This window comes from Canis lupus, chromosome 12 (genome assembly GCF_003254725.2).
Source record: "Canis lupus dingo isolate Sandy chromosome 12, ASM325472v2, whole genome shotgun sequence".
In the NCBI taxonomy this organism is placed as follows: domain Eukaryota; kingdom Metazoa; phylum Chordata; class Mammalia; order Carnivora; family Canidae; genus Canis; species Canis lupus.
Genome location: NC_064254.1, coordinates 11,286,995 through 11,314,269, shown reverse-complemented (window position 1 = coordinate 11,314,269; position 27,275 = coordinate 11,286,995). Strand labels below are relative to the sequence as shown.

Genomic DNA, 27,275 nt, shown 5'->3' with positions numbered 1-27,275 from the left:
ACTGACTGAGTCACTCAGGCACCCAGAGAATTTCCCTAAATTAATGTCAGACACCAAACTACAGATCCAGAAAGCTCAGGGAACATCAAGTAAGATAAATGCCAAAAAGACTATTCCTAGGCATATTATTTTCAGGTTACAGAAAATGAAAGATAAAGAAGCCAGAGAAAAACACCTTACCTACAAGAATAACAAAGATAAGAATTATATCTGGATTTCTCCTCAGAAGCCATGCAAACAAGAGGAAGAGTAGAGTAGCATACTTTAAATGTTGAAGGAAAAACCCCACAAACTAAAAACAAACAACCCCCCCACCCGGCAACTTAAGAGTTTTCTATCTACAAAATGATCTTTCAAAATTGAAGGAGAAAGAAAAACTTTCTCAAAGTAAACTTGGATTAATTGTAAACATATACTGCGGGCAGCCTGGGTGGCTCAGCGGTTTAAGCACCTGCCGTTGGCCCAGGGCGTGACCCCAGGGTCCCAGGATTGAGTCCCACATCAGGCTCCCTGCATGGAGCCTGCCTCTCTCTCTCTCTCTCAGTCTATCATGAATAAATAAATAAAATCTTTAAAAAAACAAAAACAAAAAAACACATACTGCAAATTCTAGGGCCACAGAATGAAGTAAAAAAATATACATATAATGGATATGTTATGGTAGGTAGGAATGGCTTAATATTAACATCTGATAAAATAGACCCAAGACAAGGAATATTATCAGAATTAATAAAGGACATTGACAATTCACAATGATAAAAGAGTCAATACACCAGGAGGTCATAGAGATTATAAACATCTATATATGTGGCTAATAAAAGAGCTTATAGATAACAAACGTAAACTGATTAGAAGAAATCAATCCAAAATTACATCTGAATATTTTCATACCCTTTTCTCAGTAATTGATAAAACAGCTAGTCATAAAAATCAATAAATAAGCATTTAGAAGACCTGAATGGCACTACCAACCACCTTGTCCTGACATTTATAGACTATATACAAAAACTGCTGAATATACCTTTTTTCTTTCTTTTTTTTTTTTTTTTTTGAATATACCTTTTTTCAAGCGCTTATGGAATGTTCAAGACTGCAGGTCCTGAATCATTAAGTCTTTTTTTTTTTTTAAGATTCTGTTTCTTTATTCATGAGAGACACACAGAGAGAGGCAGAGACATAGGCAGAGGGAGAAGCAGGCTCTCTGCAGGGAGCCCGATGTGGGACTCAATTCTGAGACTCCAGGATCACGAGCTGAGCTGAAGGCAGAGGCTCAACCACTGAGCCACCCAGGTGCCCCTAAAACAAGTCTTAATAAATTTCAAGACTGAAGTATTTTAGAATATTTGTGTTAGAAATAAGATACAATATCTAGGAAAGCCTCAAGTATTTGGAAATTAAAGAGCATACTTCTGGATAACTGATAGATGATAGAATAGAATATAAGCACATTAAATCTAAAGTAAGCAGAAAGAATAATGATAAGAGCAGAAATCAGGGACGCCTGGGTGGCTCAGCAGTTGAGCGTCTGCCTTTGGCTCAGGGCATGATTCCAGAGTCCCAGGATCGAGTCCCACATTGGGCTTCCTGCATGGAGCCTGCTTCTTCTCTCCCTTTGCCTATGTCTTGGCCTCTCTCTCTCTCTCTGTGTCTCTCATGAATAAATAAATAAAATCTTAAAAAAAAAAAAAAAAGCAGAAATCAGTGAAACAAAACAGATAAAAGAGTACATGAACAAAGCCAAATATGGATTCTTTGGAAAGATTTATAAAACTGATTAATGACAGAAAACACAAATTACTAATATCAGGAATGGAAGAGGGGACCTCACTATAGATACCACAGATACCAACAACATACGGAAACATTATGCACAACTCTGTATCAACAAATTTGACATTATTAAAATGAAACATATTTCTTAACAAGATGAAATACAGTTCTGAATAACTATAATAAGAAATTTGGGGACGCCTGGGTGGCTCAGTGGTTGAGCATCTGCCTTCAGCCCAGGGCGTGATCCTGGAGTCCTGGGATCGAGTCCCACATTGGGGTCCCTGCATGGAGCTTGCTTCTCTCTCTGCCTGTGTCTCTGCCTCTCTCTCTCTCAAGAATAAATAAATAAAATCTGAAAAAAAAAAAAAAAAAGAAAGAAAGGAAGAAAGAAATTTGTTGGGGCAACTGGGTGGCTCGATGGATTAAATGGTTGCGTTCGGCTCAGGTCACGATCTCAGGGTCCTGGGATCAAGCCCCATGTTGGGCTCCCCACTCAGCGGGGAGTCTGCTTCTCCCTTTGCCCCTTTTCCCTGCTCATGCTCACTCGCTCTCTCTTTCAAATAAATAAAATCTTTTTTAAAAAAAGAAATTTATCAAAACCTTCCTTCAAAGAAAACACCATGTCTTGACAGTTTGTTTTACTGCCAAATTCTATCAAACATTGAAATCCTATCAATGTTGCATAGATTCTTCAGAAAATATAGAAAAAATACTTCCTAATTCATTTTATATGGCCAGCACTACCTCTGATATCAAAACCAAAGATATTATAAGAAAATGACATACTGGTACATTGCATGGAACACAATCAAGTCTTTAATACATATTAGCAAACTGTATCCAGTAATATGTAAAAGTTATAATACATGATAAATCAAGTTGGGTTTATTTCAGTAATGAAAAACATTTGAAAAATCAATCCATGCAATCACTAATGGAATAAAAAAGGAAAACTATGACAATCCCAAAAGCTGCAATATAAAAGCAGTTGACAACATTCAGCAGTCATTTATAATGTTTTTTAAAACTCTGCAAACTAGAAATAGAAGGGAACTTCCTCAATGAGATCAAGGATATGTAAGAGAAAACTATACCTTAATAGTTTAAGACTGGATACTTTCCCCTAAGACTGGGAACAAGACAAGGATGTCCCATTTTCACCAGCGCGGTAACATACAAAAAAGAAATGAAAAGTTGGAAAGGAAGAAGTAAAACTGTCCCCATTCAGAAATGACCTGATTATGTAAAAATCCTAAAGAACAAAAAACAAAACAAAAACTACTAAGCCAATTTAGCAAGGTCACAAGACATAAATGCAAGATCAGAAACCAACTGTATTTCTTTATACTCACAGAAAAAAATGAAAACTAAAGCTAAGAAAAAATATCATAAAATACTTATGAATAAACATAATCAAAGGTATGCACAATTCCTATATAAAACCTTTAGACATCACTAAAGAGATTAAAGAAGATCTTAGAAAAGTATTACGATGTTCATGGATTGGAAAACCCAGTATCATTAAAATATCAATTCTCCCCAACTGATCTACGGATTAAACACAATCCTAGGGGTACCTGGATGGCTCAGTTGTTAAAGCATTCAACTCTTGGCTTCAGCTCAGGCCATGATCTTGCAGTCATTGGACTGAGCCCCGCATCAGGCTCTGCACTCAGGACAGAGTCTGCCTCAGTTTCTCTCTCCCTCTCCCTCTCTCTCTCTCAAATAAAAATCTTAAAAAAAAAACCCAAAAATATAATCCTAATCATAATCTCAGCAGTATTTCTTAAAAATAACAAGTGACATTCTATAATTCTGAAATTCATAAAATGCAACTGACTTGAACTAGACAAAATTTAAAGGAACAAAAATTTAAGATTTATTCTGACCAGTTCAAGACTAACTATAAAGCAAGTAAGCAAGATAATGTAGTTCTTGCCTTAAACAGCCATCTCAATGAATGGAATACAGTAGTCCCCCTTTATCTGCGGTTTCGCTTTCAGCAGTTTCAGTCACCTGTTGTAAACTGAAGTCTGGTAGTAGATGATCATCTTTCTGACATTTGGTCAGAAGATCAATAGCCTAATGCTATAGCACAATGTTTATGTCATTCACCTCACTTCATTTCATCACGTAGGCATTTTATCACCTCACATCATCACAAAAAGGGTGAATATGTACAATAAGGTTTTTCAGAGAGAGACCACATTCACATACTTTTATCACAGTTACTGTTATCATTTTTCTGTTTTATTACTAGTTACTGCTGTTAATCTCTTACTGTGCCTAATTATAAATTAAACTTCATCATAGGTATGTATATATAGCAAAAAAAAAAAAAACATAGTATATATATAGAGAGAGTTTGGGACTATGCATGGTTCCAGGCATCCGTTGGGGGGCTTGGAAAATACCCCTTGTGGATAAAAGAGGGTGACTGTAGATTAGGGTGTTCTGAAATAGACCCACACCTATATGTAGTCAAACGGTTTTTGATAAGGCACCAAAGCAATTCAATGGGGAAAGGAACAAATGGTGCTGGAACAACTAGATATTCACATATAAGTAAGTGAAGCACGGGATGCCTGGGTGGCTCAGTTGGTTAGGTGTCTGCCCTTGGCTCAGGTAATGATCTAGGGTCCTGGGCTCCTTGCTGAGCAGGGAGTCGGCTTGACCCTTTCCCTCTGCCCCTCACCCCTACTTGTGCTCTCTCTTGTAAATAACTAAGTAGGTAAATAAATAAATAAGGTTCAACTCCCACCTCGAGCCATAAAAAAAAAATTAGTTTGAGACAGATCATAAGCCCACACATAAAATCTACCATTTCAAGGTTTATAGAAGAAAACATAGAGACTATCTTTGCTACCTGGGAGAAGGCAGACATTTCTTAAACACAATCTTCAGAAAAGAAAAAAACTGGTAAAATGACATCACAATTAAAAACTTGTCATGGGCAGCCCGGGTGGTTTAGCGGTTTAGCGCTGCCTTCAGCCCAGGGCCTGATCCTGGAGACCCGGGATCGAGTCCCGCGTCGGGTTCCCTGCATGGAGTCTGCTTCTCTCTCTGCCTGTGTCTCTGCCTCTCTGTCTCTCATGAATAAATAAAAATCTTAAAAAACAAAACAAAAAAAAACTTCTGTCACATAGGCAAGTCACAGACTGGGAGAAAATATTCACAAAATAGGTCTATCAAAGAACTTGTACCCAGAATATCTAAAGAACTCCAACACTCAATAATAAAAAGACAATCCAATAAAAAATAGACAAAAGTCGGGCAGCCCGGTGGCTCAGCGGTTTGGTGCCTGCCTTCGGCCCAGGGTGTGATCCTGGAGACCCTGGATCAAGTCCCATGTCGGGCTCCCTGCATGGAGCCTGCTTCTTCCTCTGCCTGTCTCTGTCTCTCTCTCTGTGTCTCTCATGAATAAATAAAATCTTTTTTTTTTTATGTTTATTTTATTTTATTTTTTTTATTGGTGTTCAATTTACTAAGAATAAATAAAATCTTAAAAAAAAAATAGACAAAAGACTGGAACAAAAACTTCAGAAGTTAGATAAATGAGCAATGAGTACATGTAAAATTCCATCAACATCATTAGTGGGAATTAAAAGCATAATGAGGGATCCCTGGGTGGCGCAGCGGTTTGGCGCCTGCCTTTGGCCCAGGGCGCGATCCTGGAGACCCGGGATCGAATCCCACATCGGGCTCCCGGTGCATGGAGCCTGCTTCTCTCTCTGCCTGTGTCTCTGCCTCTCTCTCTCTGTCTGTGACTTAAATAAATAATAAATAAAATATTAAAAAAAATAATAATAAAATAAAAGCATAATGAGATACCACTACACAGAATGGCTAAAATTAAAAACACTGACATCAAATGTTGGTGAGATATGGAGCAAACGGAACTTTCATACATTACTGGTGGGAACAAAAAACCATTTTGGAGAAAGTCTGTAGTTTCTTAAGTTCAACATATACCTGCCCTTTGATTCAGTAATTCTACTCCTAAGGATTTATCCATGAAAAATTAAACACAAGTCAAGAAAAAGACTTGTCTGCAAAGGGTAATAGTAACTACTATATCAGATGCTTACTGTATTAGATTACTATCAAAGACCTATTTTAATGGTATCTTAATATTCCTAAAATGTATCATAAAAATCTGAAGATTTTTAATAGTTCAAAATTTATGTTATCTGGTATATTAAAAACATAGAAATAGGATTAGGTACAGAATAATAACACCTAGTACTTTACTATGTTGCATTTAAAATACTTTTGGCATAAACTAACATGATTTAGGGGTACCTGGGTGGCTCAGTCAGCTGTGTCTGACTTTGGCTGAGATCATCATCTCAGTGTCCTGGGATGGAGCCCTAAGTTCAGCCTGCTTGTCCCTCTCCCTCTGTCTCTATCTTCTAGCTCGTGTTCTCTCTCTTTCAATGAATAAAATTAAAAAATAAAATAATATATAGGGATGCCGGGTGGCTAGGGGTTTAGCATCTGCCTTTGGTTCAGGGCATGACCCAGAGTTCCAGAATCAAATCCCACATCAGGTTCCCTGCATGGAGCCTACTTCTCCTCCCTCTGCCTATGTCTGCTTCTCTCTCTGTGTCTCTCATGAATAAATAAAACCTTTTAAAATAAAGAAATAAATAAAAATAAAATATAAAAATAAAAAACTGATTATGATTTTTAAAATAAATTACTATTTCCTTTAAATTTAAGAGAATTTTCAATTAAAAGATAGAATTGTTAAAAAAAAAAAAAAGATCACAGAAACTTTACTCATGATAGCCTCAAACCAGAAACAACTCAAATATTCATCAATAGGACAATGGATTAAGTGCAATTTTAAGTACATTCATACAATGGACTACTACTCAGCAATTAAAGTGGAACCAATTTCCAGTAATCATAACAACAGGGATAGATGAGAGACATTATGTTGAGTAAAAGAAGGCAGACACAAAAGAATGATTTAATTTTTATTAAGTTCTAGAACAGGCAAAAATATCTAAGGTGAAATTACCAGAATAGTAGTTACCGAGGAGCTAGAGTTACTCAGAGGGAAATTTCTAGTCAGATGGAAACGTTCATATCTTGAAGGGCTGTGAGTTATAGGAGTTTAACCATGTCAAAAATGTAAAATTAAAATTTGTGCCTTTTGAAATATGTAAATTTTCCCTTAAAAAATTCAATTGGGCACCAAAAGGAAAATTTTGGCTATATATCCGAGTTTCCTTACCTCAAAGGATCAGCCCATAATAATCTAGTCATAGTTCTTTTCCTAACATCTAGACAAAGGCATAACATATAAAGTTAATATTATACCCAATGCACTCCAATGTTCAATCCTGCAACAAACTGGCAAAAAGTAAATAAAAATGATCACAAACCTCTAAAACAAGAACACAAGACTCATTTTAGAAAACTACAGGAATCCAAACTATCTAAGGAGTTAGATAGTCCCTGTCATTTTCCCAGGTCAAAGAGAACAGTGTAGACAAGGGAATTTCCAACATACTGAAGCTCAGTGACAGAAAATAGCATTGAAATTCTACTTCAAAGTATATATCTTGAAAAATGTTGAGATGTATGTAAAAGGGACATGTACTAATATGTACAGGGTGTTTAGTTGATTATGGGAAAAAAACTTGAAGTTTCCCATTTCTAAGTTCATTAACAGAGCAATCAAATTATGGCCTAAACTTACTATGGAAAGACAGAAGTTAAAAGAATGAGATTGGGACACCTGGGTGGTTCAGTGGTTGAGTGTCTGCCTTCGGCTCAGGGCGTGATTCCGGGATCTGGAATTGAGTCTCATATTGGGCTCCCTGCGAGAAGCCGCCTTCTCCCTCCTGCCTATGTCTCTGCCTCTCTCTGTCTCTTATTTTTTTTTTAAAGATTTATTTATTTATTTATTTATTTAGTCACAGAAAGAGAGAGAGAGGCAGAGACACAGGCAGAGGGAGAAGCAGGCTCCATGCACAGGGAGCCCAATGTGGGATTTGATCCCGGGTCTCCAGGATCGCGCCCTGGGCCAAAGGCAGGCGCCAAACCGCTGCGCAACCCAGGGATCCCTCTCTGTCTCTTATGAATAAATAAATCAATCTTTAAAAATAAATAAATAAATAAATAAATAAATAAAGCAAAAGAATGAGATTTATATATACTGACAGGGAAAGATCTCTAAGACAAATGGCTAAATGGAAGAAAGTCACAATTGCAATATACACAGTATAATTTCATTCATGTAGCACATCATAATTAGAGGTTACCAACATTTTAAAAACTAATAGAGCACTGATTTCAATTCATGTCAAAAAGACAGTCTTAAAATAGAAATAAACTAAAAAGAGATCAAGTTTTCAAAAATTTTTTAAAAGCCAAGAAACTAAAACTATTCTTACTGGAAATAAGTTCTTTCTTCCACATTAGAGCTTTATATTTCCACACAGAATAGAAATGAAACTATGTTTACCCCTCTGCTTAAGATGTTATTCATGGCTCAGTAACTCATCCAAACTCTCAGCATTTGGTTTAAAATTTTTACATATATATTTCCCCAAGTGCTTTATTTATACATTACCTCATTTTATCCTAACCACTCTGTGAGGAAGGAAAAATAACCCAAAAACCCTAAAAAAATCACTGAAGGGACTTCTAATGTTCATCCACAGAGAGTAAGTTTGCATCTCTTCCAGATACAGGAGAATCCTCACTCGGTTTTGCAGTTGAACAGAGGGCTTCAGATTAGTTCTGGCTAAAGGGATATGGGCACAGTTGATAATTCTGAGCTAGTGCAATTTATTTGTTGGGCAAGACCTTTCAGCTCTCCTCTTCCCTTGCTGTGCTGAACCCTAAAAAGCATTGTTAATTTTGTGAAGATGTAATATGGTGTAAAGTAACTAATCAGAGTAGAACCCTCCACTCATTGATCTCACCTATCCAAATGGGTCACATGATCTGAGTAATAAATATATTTTGGGTAAAGTCTTCAAGACTATAGGGTTGTTTGTTATTTTTAGCATAACTTCATCTATCATGACTAACAGAATCAGAGTTAAGAAAAAGTTTCACCTGAGGAAAAAAGAAAGAAAAAGTTTCACCTGAGCAAAACCATTTAATAATTTATAATAAAACATCATAAAGTACTATCTGGAAACCTAAGCTAAGAATATTCCTGATAGCATAACTCCCCGGCCATAACTTCTGGTGATCTATAATATTGATGCAAGTAAACTTTCAAATTATTAAAAAAAAAAAAATGTTGTTGGGGAGCCTGGCTGGCTTGGATGGAAGAGCATGTGACTTGATCTCGGGTTCACGAGTTTGAGCTATACCTACATTTGGTGTAGAGATTACTTAAATAAATAAAACTCTAATAAAAAAAAAATGTTCTCAGGGCACCTGGGTGGCTCAGTAGGTTAAATATCTGCCTTCTGCTCAGGTCATGATCACAGGGTCCTGGGATTGAGCCCCTCGTTGGGCTCCCAGCTCATTGGGAAGTCTGTTTTCCCTTTCCCTCTGTAGCTTCCCCTTCTTGTGCTCTATTTTATTTTTTTTAAATTTTATTTATTTATGATAGTCACACAGAGAGAGAAAGAGAGAGGCAGAGACATAGGCAGAGGGAGAAGCAGGCTCCATGCAGGGAGCCCGACGTGGGATTCGATCCCCGGTCTCCAGGATCGCGCCCTGGGCCAAAGGCAGGCACTAAACCACTGCACCACCCAGGGATCCCTCTCTCTCTTTAAATAAATAAATCACATCTTAAAAAAAAGTTCTCGGTGCGCCTGGGTGGCTCAGTGGTTGAGCCGCTGCCTTTGGCTCAGGTCATGATCCCGGGATTGAGTCCTGCATGGGGCTCCCTGCAGGGAGCCCACTTCTCCCTCTGCCTATGTCTCTGCCTCTCTCTCTGTGCCTCTCATGAATAAATAAAATCTTAAAAAAAAAATTCTCAATTTAACTATACACAGAAATCAATGGAATGATTTCTTTACATCTAAGAGAAGTGTTAAAATTTATCCCACATTGAAGTATGATATCATATTCTATTAATATTTTATTTTTCTTAACGGTTATAAAATGGTAAAATAGTTACGATCAAAGTTAAGATTATTGCCCCTACTAACAACCATCTCTATTTAGAGAGGAGTAACAAGTGTTACATTTGACTATACTTTTCCTAATAGATAAGTATGTAGACAAATATAAATACTAGCCTATTGCCTGAAAATGGACAGCTTTTTCTGGCATAGTAGAGGCTTTAGCAAGATAATTTGTGACCTATATAAGTTTAGAAACTATGAACAAATAACTGTCTATGGAAAAGCTAACTTAATTCCCTTCACAAATTCTTTTCCTAAGTACCACACATAAAAGACTCCTGAATATCAGTTTTTCTAGTTCAGGAAAACCTCTATCCTACAGACATGAATCACTTTAATCCTTGATGGATTTAGTTTAGAAACTCCCCTAGAATTTCAATAACCATATTTCATCTTTCCAAATGATAGACTCAATGTCATTTTACCAGGGCACTGGGTTTTATGGGAATACATGAGACATGGGAATAACAGGAAACATTCATCCCCAGGACCCCAGCATGGACATTTACTAAGAGTTTACCATGTGCTAAGAACTGTGGAAAGCAAACACAAAGAATCTCATTTACTTTCTCAACAACTGTGTAATTAAAGAATCTGGCTGGCTTTTGTCCCAGGGTTCCTGGGAGGGAACTCTAAATCCTTACAATTTCCTGTGTGATAGGAGTATCTCTGTTATTCATGCTGCCCCCTTCACATGATAGTTTATGCTAATAAATGAAGCAGAGTGGGAACTGGCCATAACAGAAAGACAAACCATGGAGGGTTGAAGCTTTCAGTCACGTAATATTACCTCTATCTCTGGGAAGGAAGTGGAGCTGGATATTAAGTCCCATAGGCAATGATTTAGTTAGTCATGCCTACATAATGAAACCTCAATAAAAACTCTGGACACCAAAGCCTGGATGAGAGTCCCTGGTTGCCAATACCGTATGTGTATTGTCATGCATTAATGTGCCAGGAAGATAACGTGTCCCTGAGGACAACAGAAGCTTTGCACTTGGAAATCTTCCTATGTACCTCTGGCTGATTCCAATTTGTTTCCTATTGCTGTGATAAAACTTTAATCATAAATACAGCATTTTTCTCAGTTTTGGGAGTTGTTCTAATGAATTATGTAACATACAGTAATCTATGGAGACACCTGAAATTTGCAGCCAGCTGATTAGAATTGACGGAGCCTCTGGGAACCCCCAAACTTGCAGCTATTTTTGAATAGTCTTGTGAAGGACAGTACCCTTTAACCTACTGTGGTCAACTTCAGGTAACAGCAAAGTTTAGAAATATCTCTTAGGAAAGGCGCCTGGGTGGCTCAGTGGTTAAGCATCTGCCTTCGGCTCAAGTTGTGATCCTGGGGTCCTGGGATCAAGTCCAGCATCAGGCTTCCCGCAAGGAGTCTGCTTCTCCCTCTGCCTATATATCTGTCTTTCTCTGTGTCTCTCATGAATAAATAAAAAAAATATTTTTTTAAAAAAAAGAAATATCTGTTAGGAGTGGAGTCCAAACTTAGGACCTTCTGGACCCTTTATAAATTAAATCTTTCTCACCCCAGGCTAGTTAGCTATTCAGGTGCAGGTCACCAGACACTGCTTTCTTCCCTCTACAGTTCAAGTAACTAACAATCTGCCTCCTCTTTCTGGCTGCCACACACTATCATGTTATTCCTGGGTTCTTCTCTCTGTAAGGCTGGCTAAAAGATTTTCAAAACTCACCCATCATCTCCATTGCAGTTTCTGTTGTTTGTCCCCAATCCTGACTCTTTTCCTCAAACTAGCATACCATCTCCTTTCTATAAGTTTTTACTACTGATCACTCAGAGAGAAATAAATATATGCATACTTGACACAGAAATTTTACTTTCAGGAATGTATCCTGTGGATCTACTTCTACATGTGCACAAAGACACACAAAGATATTCAGTGTGGTATTATTTGTAATATTAGAAACAACCTAAATGTCTATTAATAGAAGGCTAGTAAGTAAAGGTCAGAATATCCTACAGTAGAATACTAATCAGCCATTAAAACCTAAGACAGGGACACCCAGATGGCTCAGGAGTTGAGCACCTGCCTTTGGCTCAGGTCGTGATCTTGGGGTTCTGGGATCGAGTCCTGCATCAGGTTCCCCAGAGGGAGCTTGCTTCTCCCTCTGCCTATATCTCCGCCTCTCTGTGTGTATCTCATGAATAAAATCTTTAAAAAAAACAGTAAGACAAAGTGGGTGCATACTCTCTCTCTCTAATGTTATGTAACAATTTTAAGGACAAACTTTAAATAAGGTAAAAACACAGTTTAAGTGATATGCTACCATTTACTGAATAAAATAGAAATGCTTGATATGCATAGGGTATCTGGAAGAATACACCAGAAACTACTCATGGCGGTCACTTCTGATAAGGTAACAGGGAAATTAAGGGATGGAGAAGGAAGGTTCCTTTTCATGGCATACACTTTTGTACCTTTTGAAAGATATAACCAAATGCATGTTTTGACTGTTAGTTTTTTAATTTCTAAAAAGCGGCACCTGAGGCTGTTCTTTGTGTTCTCTATCCTTAATATACCCTTGTGGCTTCTTTAGATGATGTCAACAAAGTGAAAATTTCCTCCTCGCAATAAGAGGCATTCCTTTCCATTGATTACATACATCCTCTCAATACACAGAATACCCAGAACAGGGACAATGGATTAACCCAAACCTTTGGACCATAGTAAAATGTAGTAAAATGAATTTATATCTTAGAGAAACTCTGGGCTGACATACCAAGTTCAAACCTGAGCACATGCACTACAGAAAAAAAATCTACTAAGATCATCTCTGACCCAGTTTTACCCACAAATCCTTTATGCACACCTAACCTTCCAATACAGGCAAATAGCTTTTCAGTGCACCATTTTCACTGAGGGAATAAATATATTCCTCCTCCTGTCATCCCACTCCACTTGTCCATACTCCCAAAAGCCTATTCCACAATCATCTTGGAAGATAAAATTCTTCTTACTTCTTCTAGTAATGGAAGATCCCACAACTCTGTCAATTTAATCAAGACCTCCTGTACCCAACGTCTTCTCTGGGATGGACCCACATAGACCTATATGAATTTCTAGGACTAACAAAATTCCTGAATACTGTGCCTATAGTTAAAAGATTAAATAGGGTGGCAATAAATTCCTAAGAGAGATTAATGTGCTGTGTACCTACCTGTTGTACCAGCTGTCCTATTAATTAATTGGCTAGGTATAAGAGTGAATATTCAAAGTTGTAAAATCTAGGATGAGAAGGATCCTGTACATAATCATGAATAACATCTCCCAAAGTAGCTGGCTTACAATTAATATATTGCCACCAGACAGGTATGGAAATGGGCAAAAAAATAGGAATATTCAAGGAATTCAATTAAAGTAGTAACAGCAAAATATCTTTAAAACTGTCCTCTGTGGGATCCCTGGCTGGCTCAGCAGTTTAGCGCCTGCCTTTGGCCCAGGGCGCGATCCTGGAGCCCTGGGATCGAGTCCCACGTCGGGCTCCCGGCATGGAGCCTGCCTCTCACTCTGCCTGTGTCTGCCTCTCTCTCTCTCTATGTCTATCATAAATAAATAAAATGTTTAAAAAATTAAAAACATAAAAAAAATAAAAGTGTCCTCTGTACTTTGAACAATGTAACAGACATTTCCTCAATAAATATTTGCTGAGCAGCTAATATGTATGAAGCTATCCTAATTGCCAAACATCTGCAATAGGGAAAGAACAGCTTATAGGGCAGCTCGGGTGGCTTGGCAGTTTAGTGCTGCCTTTGGCCCGGGTTGTGATCCTGGTGACCTGGGATCGAGTCCCACATTGGGCTCCCTGCATGGGACCTGCTTCTCCCTCTGCCTGTGTCTCTGCCTCTCTCTCTCTCGCTCTGTGTCTCTCATGAATAAATAAATAAAATCTTTTAAAAGGAAGGAAGGAAGGAAGGAAGGGAGAAGGGAGGGAGGGAAGGAAGGAAAGGAAGGAAAGGAAGGAAAGGAAGGAAAGGAAGGAAAGGAAGGAAAGGAAGGAAGGAAGGAAGGAAGGAAGGAAGGAAGGAAGGAAGGAAGGAAAGGCTTATACACTAGCCTAAACTAGGGATAATGAGGTAGAAAAGGATTCAGGCCAAGTTCACAATACCAAAAGCTTTCTCCAGTCCAAATATTTTTATCTAATATTCTTTGCAGGTACTTTGTAGTACAGAAGTCATATTACAATGCAATAGGATTTTCTGCTTAAGAACCCAGAATGCCGGCATGTAATGGTTCCCAGATTTGAGTTTCAGACACCAGTGGGAATGACCACAAAAAGGACAGTGGATTTTTTTTTTTCTAAAAACATTAAAAAGCAAAACTATCTAGTTCATTGTCCTCAGTTCATTCACTAATATTTTAACAATAAAGAACATCTCTCAGAATTTAGGAACTAGACAGATTTAGTCACAAGAAAAGAAGAACATTTTTCCTATTTTCCCTCTCTTTTTACTGAATTTGAATGAAAAATTCATAGGAGACCAATATATGAGGATCAATAAAGATAAAATGAAAGTATCATGGATTTGAGAATCTGAGAGCCCTGGTTTCAATTTTTATGGCTGCAGGTAAGTCACTTAACCACTCTGAGCCACAGTCTCCTTGGGGATATTATCTCAGAAGTTTGTATAAGGATTAAATATGATTTCATATGAAGCACTTGGCATTAAATGTAACACCTAAAAGGTGCTCAAAAAACATAAGCAACTTTCTCTGTTAAAATAAATACTAGGACTTCCACTTCTGGTTACAATAGAGTAACTGGTACTCAACCAGCCTCCCACTGTACACAGCCATAAAACTAGATGAATACATAAGGCTCTCTGATCGAGGGAATAAACTCCCACCTGTGGCACACTGAACTAGAATCTAAGTAGTGCAAGAAGGTCTCACTAAGCTGAGACTAGATCAAATTTGGGGCAGGTAAAAGAGCTAGAAGCCTTGGAGCAGGAAACCAAAGAGGGATTATATGCAGGACAGGGAAGACTACGAAAGGACAGTCTATGTGGTAGTCACCTATGGATGAGTTCTTGGCTGAGGGTTGGGCTGCACATGCAGAGGGTGACACTTGTCAGAGAATGGCTGCTATGGAATCAAGAATGCCACAGAGATACCTGAAGTCCAGCAAGCAAGCAGTGTGAGAGGTCTCTGGAGTTCTGGTCAAGGCAGATACCCAGCTGATTCAACATGAAGGCTGTGACCATACATCTTAAAGACTTCTCTTAGATCTACCCTAACAAGTGGAGGGGGAAGGCTACCACGCCCAGCATAGGGTGTGGAGCTCAAATGAGTAAGGAGGGCAATCACATGGAGCTGGGTGGCAGTGGCAGCAACAATGAAGAATGGTTGTATATGAGGAAATGATCAAATAAATAAATATTTTTAGGACAATGAGAATCAGATTCATGAGAAAGGAAATCACAAATATGCAAAGGGAGAAAAGAGAGAAGCCTGTGGCATTCAATTGGAACTGGAGAGATTACTCTAAATGCATGTTTTCAATATTTCTTTCAGTATGTACCTATAGACATATATAAAATACAGATCCACTGCAAGGGCCTAGGATTGGTGACATACCAATAGCAACACTTAGTATTTTATTTCTTAAGACTAGTATCTACTGAAAAGGAACCAGGCTCCTTAGAGAAATGACTGATTTCAGGTCTGGGGGAGGAGAAAGTCCAAGATGTGCCCTAAATATCTTGTGTTAGAACAAGGAAGTGTTCAAAGAATAATGGGGACATGAGAACAAAGAAGATAGGGCCTCCCACTAGTTAAATCTAGAACTATTGGAACACAAGAATGTTGGGCTTCCGTGAATAATGTTGGGCTTTCATGAATATATACTGAAATAAATAAATGAATAAAACGAATGTTTGATAAGAAATAGGATATTTAAGAGCTTAGAGTATCTCTCCACAAAATTTACTGATTATAAAGGGTAAAAGAGTAACTTCACAGTAGAGAAGTCTTAATCAAATGATCTAAATTAACATCATCAGTTATCAAATAAAAATTATATGCTACTTGATAGAGTAAAATGAGAATGAGAACATGTGATTTCTGTGATATTCCTGTGAAAGATGCAACCTGACTCCAATCATAAAGTGGATCAGACAAACCCAAATGGACATTTAAAAAAGTATCAAGATCATGCAAAAAAAAAAAAAAAAAAAAAAAAAAAAAAAAAAAAAAACCACAAAAAACACAAACAAAAACCCTGAGATAATATTCCAGATTGAAGATTAAAAGAAATGATATTCAAATATATGTGGTGGAAATGGATACTTTTGCTACAAAAGACATTGCTGGAACAAGCGGATCTCAGTTTCTTTGTCCGTTGCTTCAAACATCAATAAGAGAACTCAAAGAAGTTTTTATGAAGACAAAAATTAGGGATCCCTGGGTGGCGCAGCGGTTTGGCGCCTGCCTTTGGCCCAGGGCGCGATCCTGGAGATCCGGGATCGAATCCCACGTCGGGCTCCCAGTGCGTGGAGCCTGCTTCTCTCTCTGCCTGTGTCTCTGCCTCTCTCTCTCTCTCTCTGTGACTATCATAAATAAATAAAGAAAAAATATTTAAAAAAAAAAAAAAAAAAAAAAAGACAAAAATTACATCTAACCGTATTTCAAAATATAAAAAGATCTCTACTGGTATTCTAACCACGCTTATAAAAAAAAATTACCATAGAAACTTACAGGCCTTAACCAAAATTGAACTTAATAAATTTAAATCTTATAGGAAAAAGTGTTAAGAAAAAGAAATGTTACATAAGGCCTCTATAAATAGTACATCCATGCAATGGAATGTTACCTAGCTATATCAGCTGATATGGACAGAAGTCAAGATTCTGTTAAACAGAGGAAGGAAAATTTAGCCCAAAATATATGTAACACATACTCCCTTTTGTATGTATGTTTGCATATATGTGTAAGATAGCCATATATATAGGCCTAGATATGCATAAAAAATTTCTGGAAGGATACATAAGAAACTGTTGACAATGACTAGTTCTGTGAAATAGAGGAGTAAATGGTTTCAAAGGTTTCCTCTCCATCTACTGCCCTTGTATACTCAATTCTCAACATTTAAAAAAATACAAAAGGTTAAGTTATTCTATAGCAGTTAAGTACATATAGCAACCAAATAATGGTTTCTAACTACCATTCCTACCTAAAATGAAACTCCTTGTTGAAATGGCTGATTCTACATATGGTTCAGAGTAAGTACAAAGTAAGCTATGGATATCTTGTGCCAGAAAGCAAAGAAGCACTCAAAAACCAATGAAGGTGAGACACCTGGGTGGCTCAGTGGTTGAGTGTCTGCTCAGGGTGTGATCCTGGGGTCCCAGGATAGAGTCCTACATAGGGCTCCCAGCGGGGAGCCTGCTTCTCCCTCTGCCTGTCCCTCATGAATAAATAAATTAAAAAAAAAAAAACACCCTAATAATGAAGGCATGTAAAAAGGATGACACTAGTGTGACAGGGCTCCTACTGGCCAAATGTAAGGTAATGTGGACATTAATAAGAATCACTAACTAGAGGGGCGTTTGGGTGTTCAGTTGGTTAAGTGTCCCACTCTTGATCTCAGCTTAGGTCTTGATCTCAGTGTCGGGAGTTCAAGCCACATGTTGAAAAGAATCACTAACTAGAAAACTATCAAGAAAAGTAAAGAAGTGACTATTACAAGTCAGGGCAGCAGTTAAATACAGGGAAGGCAGAAAGCACACAGTGGTTTTCTGGAATGCTGATGATGTTCTATTTCTTGACCTGGAAAATAATTACATGAATATTTATTTCATGATTATTTAATAAACCATACGTGTTTACTGTGCAGACTTTCTTAATATAGATGTATTTTCTAATTTTAAAACAAAAACATAAAGTTTTAGGGAAAAAACATAAAAACAAGAGCCTTTTAGAAAGAAAATGACAATATTTTACCTGCAAGAGTATGTAGGCTCTCCTACTTTAAAAACACGACCACAAAGATGAGAAGGTTTATTTGCTTGTTCAAGTTTTGGAAATCCAAATGCGGGATCTTCACCACAAAGGTACCATTCCATTGGTCCCAACAAAACATGCTGTGCCAGCATGTCCTCCTTCTGTGGAAAAGGGTTGGGACCCCTGCAGTAGATTTTGGGTACATAGTGGGCTAAATGCTGGTACACTTCTCTAGTGAGGTCAGTTGCTTGCAGCCATTTCTTTAAAAAAAGAAAAAAGGAAAAATAGGTTTAAACAATGTTAAACTGCTAATTTGAATAAACCTACTATATATTCTTTTAGGTACAAATATAATGATAAAAGTGTCATATATTTTGTTGATGTCACTCATAACTGTGTTTTCTTTCCAAAAAGGGTAAAAATCATTTAGAACTTTATTAAAATGCCAAGCATTTCAGAATTCTACTTTACTTCCAAGTAAAATGATCCCTCTCCTCAAAATGACTCTTGAAGCAACCTTCTGTAGGGAGTTATAGGAAAATGACCACAACAAATCATCATATAAAACACTAGCCAGGGACACCTGGGTGGCTCAGTGGTTGAGCCACTGCCTTTGGCTCAGGTTGTAATCCCTGGGTCCTGGGATGGAGTGCCACATCAGGCTCCCCACAGGGAGCCTGCTTCTCCTTCTGCCTATGTCCCTTCTTCTCTCTGTATATCTCTCATGAATAAATAAAATCTAAAAAAAAAAAAGACACTAGTCATTAGGCCCATCTGACTTCCTTTCTAATAATGCTTTGCTCAAATGATATACTGACTGTGATCTGGATCCTCATGTCAGTTTGCTGATAGGAAGAGTATGCAGTGAATACAGACAGCCAATATGCCACTTAGACTTCTCATTGATTAATGATACACCAGTCTCTTATGAATATGAGTCTACAAGAGATTTTGTTCTATCAATTACACCTTCTTTCTCTAATCAACCTGTCTATAAGCCCTTTCCCCTCTGCTCTCCCAGCCCAAAAACAAACAAAAGCCACTTTTCTGTCCTAAACTTTTATGTGATAATTAACCTCCTTTCAACTGAGCTAGAGCTGAAGTTAATGAGGTGACTTTTGGAAAGCCCCTAGGGATGGAGACCTGGTTGCCAGGGGAACAAGCCATGTGATAAGAAGGTTGGTATAGCCTCCACCCCCAGCCTCAGGGAGGGGAGAGGGGCTGGAAGTTGAGCTAATTATTAACAGACAATGCTTTATTCAAGTATGCTTACATAATTAAGCTTCCATAAAAATTTTTTTAAATTTATTTATTTACTGATAGTCACACACACACACACAGAGAGAGAGAGAGAGAGAGAGAGAGAGAGGCAGAGACACAGGCAGAGGGAGAAGCAGGCTCCATGCACCGGGAGCCCGACGTAGGATTCGATCCCGGGTCTCCAGGATGGCGCCCTAGGCCAAAGGCAGGCGCTAAACCGCTGCGCCACCCAGGGATCCCTCCATAAAAATTTCTATGTTGGGGTTCAAAGAACTTCTGGGATGGTGAACACAGAGCTACTGGGATGATGAACACAGAAGTACTGGTGCACCCACAGCATGGAAGCTCTGCATCTCTTCCCACATACCTTGCTCTATGCATCTCTTCCATCTGCTGTGCCTAAATTGTATCATCTTACAATAAATCAATAAACTAGTAAATAGTTTCCCTGAGTTCTGTGAGCCATTCTAGCAAATTATTGAACCCAGAGGGGGGTCATGGGAACCCTCAATTCGTAGCCAAGTGAGACAGAAGTTCTAGGTAACCTGAAGACCACTGCTTGTTACTGGCATCTGAAGTAGTGAGGAGGGCAGTCTTATGGGACTGAGCCCTTAATCTGGGATCTGATGTCAACTTCAGGTGTATAGTGTCAGAATTGAATTGTAGGACACCCACTTTGTGTCTCTGTAGGGGATTAGAGAATTGCTTGGTATGGGAAAAAAAAACACATTCAGTGGCCACAAGTATTGCTAAGTGTATAGAGAAATACAAGAAAGTTTCTCCTGATTTAAACATCAGTTCAATAGGTCTAAAACTGAACTTATGATCTCCACTACCCCTCCTCAAAAACCTATTCTCTCCACTTCCCTATTTTAGATACCAGCATCTACCTAAGTATCCACACCAGAAAAACCTGAAAATCTTCCTTCTTCCTCAATCCAACATCCAATTAGTCATGTCTTATCTATTAGGCTTCCTAAATAATCTGTTGACTCCATCCATTTCTTTCTCTCCATCTCCACAGGCATCATCCCCACTACTCTGATCCAAAACCCCCACTCCTATGTTTTACTAAGATTAGTGCAAAAATGTCCTAATCAGTCACACACACACACACAACCCCGCTAGTCTTGCCCTTGTACAGTCCATTTTCTAACCTCAATATCAGAGTGATTCTTGCAAAACATCAATCTGATCATGTCATTCAGCTTCCCCTAGTATTTAAGATCAAGTCAAGTCCCCTGACATGGCTTATAAGGTCCTTTGCCTCTGTCATACTATTTTTCCTCCTTGTGACCTGTAGTGCTCCTCTCTGCTCTGTAGGCTATTTTCTACTCATTCTTCAGAACCCCATGTATGTTTCACTTTCTCTAAAATGCCCGCTCTGTCCATTCCTCACTCCCACCACCCATTCCCACTTCCTCTAGGTCTAAAACAGAACCCAGCCTCGTGGGCATTTATTAAAATCTGTTAACTAAATGACTATAAATATATTTATACTACTTACTGTCATATAACATTGATAGTGTAGAAAGATGCTCCAGGTGGCTTTAATGAAAGGAGAGATAATAGATCCAGGCCTGCAGTATCTAAAAACCAAACCAAATAAGCCCTAGATAAAGCATCCTTCAAACTACCTCCTTCCTTTTCCCTTTTATCTTCAACCTTTTCCCTGTATTGTCATTTATCCCTGCCAATTCTGTATCTTTATTTGTCCACCATACTGCTTTGAGTAATTGCAACTTATTTTGGCTCTAAACCAGGGAAATATTTTAAATCAGAATACATGAAAGGACTCACTTCTACAAAAATGCAGTTAATGGAACTGCTAACTCACAGGCCCAATGTTTACCTATGGATTACAACCGAAGATCACATTACATCCTGGTTAAAAGAGTTACCGTCCCAGTAATATCTAACACCATATAAGGTCTTCATTTTAACTCTTGTACAATCTTCACCTACTTCTTTCCTTCTAAAAATAACTATAGGGGCGCCTGGGTGGCTCCGAGGTTTGGTGCCTGCCTTTGGCCCAGGGCGTGATCCTGGAGTCCCAGGATCAAGTCCCACATTGGGCTCCTTGCATGGAGCCTGCTTCTCCCTCTGCCTATGTCTCTGCCTCTCTCTGTGTCTCTCATGAATAAATAAATAAAATCTTTAAAAATAATAATAAAATAAAAATAAAAAATAAAAAATAACTATATATAGAGAGAGATTTAAATATTCCTGAGGTGATATATATATTAACTTTCTAATCAACCTCACATTTTCATGTGTACTAAAAATGTAAAAATCTTCTTTGTAAATTAAGGGACAGAATTGAAGCTTCTTAGGAACACAATGGAAAAGTTTTCACCCCTGAAGAGAAACTATCTTTTTCAAATGTTACCAATTTAGTTGTGTTTACTTTATGCAACAGTAAGAAACTAAATTACTCTTAAAACAACAGCACTTTGCAGGAGATAATCCCACAGAATTAAGGATTTATCTCTTTAGAGAAGTGACTTGAAATCAAAATTGCACACACTAAGTTCTGCAATTACAAAAGGGTATTTTTTTTTTAAAGTAGTCAATAGTAAAAAAAAAAAAAAAAAAAAAAAAAAAGGACTCAATAGTAAAAGGCAGAGTCATCAACCAAAAAGCAACCTAGGGCAGCCCTGGTGGCGCAGCGGTTTAGCACTGCCTGCAGCCCAGGGTGTGATCCTGGAGACCCTGGATCGAGTCCCACGTCAGGCTCTCTGCATGGAGCCTGCTTCTCCCTCTGCCTGTGTCTCTGCCTCTCTCTCTCTTTCTGTGACTAAATAAATAAATAAATAATCTTTAAAAAAATATATTTAAAAAAAAAAAGAAAGAAAAACCTAAAATCTAATTCTCTGAGCTAAAAAGTACTTTTTGGCCACATCTAAGGATAAATGTTTAGTTGTTCACCCACTTTTCAGAAACTCTATTTCAAAATGTGAATGAAGATACAAATTATCCTAGGCAATTTATTTCTGGATAAAAATATTAAGCTTTAAATATTCAAAGAATTCAATCCTATGATCCCAGAAAGTTATGCTTCAGGCAATGTTAATTTACAAAACATTTAAAGGTTTTAACAACCATATTTGTTTTTCTTATATTTTAAATTCTCATTTTTCTTAAAACCACTTTTGCAGGATTTTAATCCAGGGAGAATAAAAGGTGATGCTTTCTAAAAGAAATTATGTGTCTTCTTGTGGCTCTAACACTGATAGGTCAAATCTGTTCATAGATTTTTTTCTTTCCCTTTTTTTTTTTTTTTTTTTTTTTATTAAAGAAGTTTCCATGTCTAACATGGGGCTTTTTTAACTCACGACCTTGAGATTAAGCGTTGCATGCTCTATCAAAGGAGCCAGCAGGGCACTCCCTATTCATAAATTCCTTAAACAAAAGATTAAGAAACTAATATCAACTTATGATTAAGAAAAAAAAAAATCAACCTTATATAAAATATTTTATGTTTACTAAATGTTACTATATATTTTACTCTATTACTGTAATATTTATTATATGTAACATTATACACAATATAACATATTACTAATATTTGCTAATATATTACATATTATTAGTAAAAGCATTTCATCCTAAAAACTGTTTGTAATGTATTTTTATAAATTATTAAGAAGATATAAACATCTGGTTCAAGAAAAGCAGGCATTTTCTTCAAATTTAAAACCACCCAAAAGATTTGGGATCCACAACAGGCATTTAAACTTCATTAAACACTTAATATACAAAGCAAAGTACCTTCACATAAGAACTCTATACCAGAAATAATGAATTAGTGACTGGCAACACTATAGATTAAAAGAAAATATAATTGTGAAGAGAAATTGAGCAAGGGGAAAACATTTTTTGGCTACCTATCACAAAAATGGCTTACGTATTTCTCAAAAGAATAAAAGCAATGGCTTTTCCTATCCTCAGTAACATAAGCTAACTGTAATGATTTCTTCAACAGGAAAAACCATTGAGATTTCTAATTTGGTTGCATGTTAATCTGTCCTTATTTCAGACACTTGTGGCTGTCACACCAATGTGCACAACGAAGTAATAAGCACTATCTTATTAGAAGTCCTCCATAAGGGAAGTAAAGAAACTGTCAACTCATTCCACTAAAGTAAACATGTTATGACAATGTTTCCAGGAGCTTTCCTTTTTTGAATGCTAAATTTAAGCCTTGGGATAGAGAGCAAGTACAATAAACATAAAAATGAAAGAATCCCTAGAGGTTAGCCTTTTATTACACTAATTACTATTTTATACTCAATTAAAATTGTATCCTTTAACCACATTTGATTTTGTTTTCAAACAAAGATCACCAACATGTAAGTCAATTATAAAACAATAATCACTAGTGCTGAAAGGAGGTTTTTAAGACAATATTAAGAAAAATTTTAAACAAATCGTATTAAGAGTTCCAGAAATGAAGTAAAAGCATTCACAAATCAAAATATAGAAACTCAATAATAAAAGTCTAATTTAAAAATGGGCAAAAGACCTGAACTGACACTTCTAAAGATGTACAGCCAATAAACTCACAAAAGATATTCAGTATTAACAGTCACAAGGGAAATACAAATAAAAACTACAATGAGATACCACTTCACACTCAATAGAATGGCTATAATCAAAAAGACAAGGACACCTGGGTGGTTCAATGGTTGAACATCTGCCTTTGGCACAGGTCGTGATCCCAGGGTCCTGGGATAGAGTCCCGGCATTGGGCTCCCTGTGGGGAGCCTGCTTCTCCTTCTACCTATGTCTCTGCTTCTCTCTGTATGTCTCTTATGAATAAATAAATAAAATCTTAAGAAAAAAAAAAAAGACAATAATAGTGTTGGCAAAGATATGGATGGAAAAATTCACTGGAACTCTCACATACTGTTGGTGAAAATGTAAAATGATGCAGTCACACTGGAAAACAGTTTAGCAGTTTCCCAAGACATTAAGCATAAAATTACCATAGAACCCAGCAATTTCATGCCTGAGTATATGCCCAAGAGAAATGAAGATGTATGTCTTCACAAAAATGGACACAAATGTTCACAGCAGCATGATTCGTAATATCCAAAAAGAGGAAACAACGCAAATATCCATCAACTGACAAACGGATAAATGATATATGGTATATTCATACAATGGAAAATCATTTGGCAATAAAAAGGAATGAGGTATTGATACATGCTACAAGGATGAACCTCGAAAACATCTGCTAAATGAAAGAAACCAGTCAAAAAGACAACATATTGTTATGGTTCCATTTATATGAAATTTCCAGAATAAGCAAATCAGTGGAGACAAAAAATAGATATGTAGTTTAGTTTGGGAGTTTAGGGGAAAACAGGAAGTAACTACTGATAGGTATAGGATCTTTTTTGGGGTGATGAAAATGTTCTAAAATTGTGGTGATGCTTGCCCAAATGTGGTTATGTTAAAAAACAACTGAACTGAATTTATATATGTGAATTATGTATAAAACTGTCAAAATTTAAAAGCAAAAAATATCCAATATAGACATAAAACTCTACGTATTTCTTTTATGTTTGGGGAAAAACAATGTATGTACTTCTTAAATCACAATCATCCCCTGGAACACATTATAATAAAATCCGTGGAGCAAAAAATGTAGATAGACTCAGAGAAGTGCTAGGAAACTCATATTGTGGAATCAATTCTACCAAAAAAAAGAGAAAGGGGCCACTTAAAGATAGTTGATAAGCTTATAATTATCGAAGAGAGTGCTTAAATGCTTTTATTTGTGAGGCATGCTTGTTAGAATACATAAGATGACAAAAAGTCCTTCCTCCTCATAAAAGAAATTTAAAAAGCAGTGTATAAATAAAGTGTGAGAAAAATGACACTAAGCTTACTAAGTAATTTTAAATGGATATGATCCCACAAATTACCAGTAATGAAGGTCTAAAGGCTACAATAACTGCTTTGTTTACTCTGAAACTTACTCTTCACCCAAGAAAACCTTTTTAATCCTTTTTAATTTGTGATAAAGCACTGTGCTATAGCCTAAGATGAAAGAATAGTTTTAAGTGTTATGTGGTTTTAACTAAATACAGACAATAAACCCCCAAGCAAGGCCAGGTTATATAGCTGGAAGAATCTTGTATTTTTAATATTAGTTTGCATCTTCTTTAAGGACTTTTGTTGGTCTTTAAATGTTTTTTCATCTTTTCTCAGAAAACCATCTAAAAGTAAACAGAAAAGTAAAACATAGCTCAGATTGTGATCTTCACAAACTCAAATTAAGCCCAAATCAGTACATTTTGATTGCTTTTCCCTTAATTTCTCCCACTGCGTCTGCCTGGGAATTTCACTGCATAAGAATTATTGCATTGGTCTCTAACACCGTTTATAACTAGTTTCCACAGGAACTTCAACAAGGTGGAAAAACTCCAATCACTTGATAGCTTGTAGTTTCAGAATTGGAAAAATTTAGCACACAGCCTGTGTCGCTGGCCCAACAGCAACACACAAAATTCAGTGGGAGTAAAAACAACACCACTTTGAGGTTAGACAACAGATTAAAATATCAATATGGATATTGACACAATGACAGGGAATAGCTATCATTCTGATCATTTTACCGTCTACTTGTAACACTTTATTTTACTTTTTTTCAAATCTCTTTGATAAATGAAAGGCAGATGTGGGATGAAAATCCTCTGGTTGTTGCGATATTATGTAGAAAGTAAATGAAAACAGACCTAAACAAGCTTGTTTAAAAAAAAAAAATCCAAGAGTCATCATTCAACAACACATTAAAATTTTCACGTCTACTCCTGTCAACTGCTTCCACTCTGACTTTAGTGTCCTCATCAATTCACACAAAAATCTCCTCAGGGACCAACAACTCCAAAGGGCCCTCCTAAAATTTTGTTCATAACATTAAGATTGTTGGCATGATTTCAAAGGTCACTCCCTCCCTAGAAACTAAGTTTTTTATTTATTTATTTATTTATTTATTTATTTATTTATTTATTTATTTATTTATTTTATTTTATTTTATTTATTTATTCATGAGAGACACACAGAGCGAGGCAGAGACACAGGCAGAGGGAGAAGCAGGCTCCATGCATCAGGAGCCCAATGTGGGATTCGATCCCAGGTCTCCAGGATCGTGCCCTGGGCCAAAGGCAGGCGCCAAACCGCTGCGCCACCCAGGGATCCCAGAAACTAAGTTTTTTAAACAGGAGACCTCAGAGGTGAGGCCTAGGTTGTTTGAGTCCATTCATAATCATTCTGGACAATCTGTTTTTTTTTTTTTTTTTTTTTGACAATCTGTTCTAATGGCGTTCCCTGTCCTTGAGGAAAGGTGCCATCGAATGTATTAAAGTAATCATTATACAACTCTGCTGCTTACATGAGCATATTTACCACACACTTTCACTACAAAACTCGGTTTGAATGGTTTAAGTTTTTGGTTTAACTCTTCCTACTATTGCTGTGACCAAATCTCCTATTAGTTTCTGTACGTTGACAGCCGCTCAGTGTATTAACAATTCCTTTCCATCCACCTATCCCAACTCCTAGAAGAAGTTGTTGTTGTTGTTTTAATCTCCCAGCCTCCACTACTGCTTTCTCACACTCAGTAAACATGCCCAGACACTACTTTCGGCACATTCATCAACGCTGTCGACTGACCAAACCGGTGGGAAAATGCACTGAAGGGGGGTATAGGTAGAGGGAGAAGAACACCGTCGTTTGCACCCTTTGGTGCCTTAGGTCGAGCCCAGAAACAAAGTAGGAACCCGGTTTGGGCAGCCTGTTTCGGTGGGGAGGGCAAATGCTCCGCTAATGTGAGGAAAAGGATTAGGCAGGTGAAGAGGAGGGCGATTATACCCCCAAACCAGGTAGTGTCTCCCTTTCCCCCCTTCCAAGAGCTGACAAAAAGGGCAAAGGCCCTTGTGCTGGGGACCTAATGTGAGTGTGTGTGTGTGTGGGGGGGGGGGGGGGATAATGGAAGAGCTGTCGGTTCTCCTAGGCCGACAGGGAACGCAAGGGTGGCTAGCGCACAGAGCGGCTCTGCGGACTGTTGGAAGATAAAGACGGAAGGAGAGGGGCAGGCTCGGTGGCCTCCCCGGGTTACCCGCAAGGCGAGGCCAGAGAGCCTGGGGAGGCC

General features: G+C 37.5%; 1 protein-coding gene across 6 annotated transcripts in view; it reads right to left on the bottom strand.

Annotated features, from left to right (window-relative positions):
• Positions 1-27,275, bottom strand: part of UBR2 (ubiquitin protein ligase E3 component n-recognin 2) — a 129,675-nt gene that overhangs the window by 102,152 nt on the left and 248 nt on the right. For 5 of the 6 annotated variants that reach the window (XM_025418802.3, XM_025418801.3, XM_025418803.3 and 2 more), the window contains exon 2: positions 17,855-18,114. In XM_025418802.3, coding sequence (XP_025274587.1) covers positions 17,855-18,114 — 260 coding nt within the window. Of the gene's footprint in view, positions 1-17,854; positions 18,115-27,275 lie in introns of those variants that run through there. The other variant, XM_049092570.1, reaches the window with a different exon arrangement.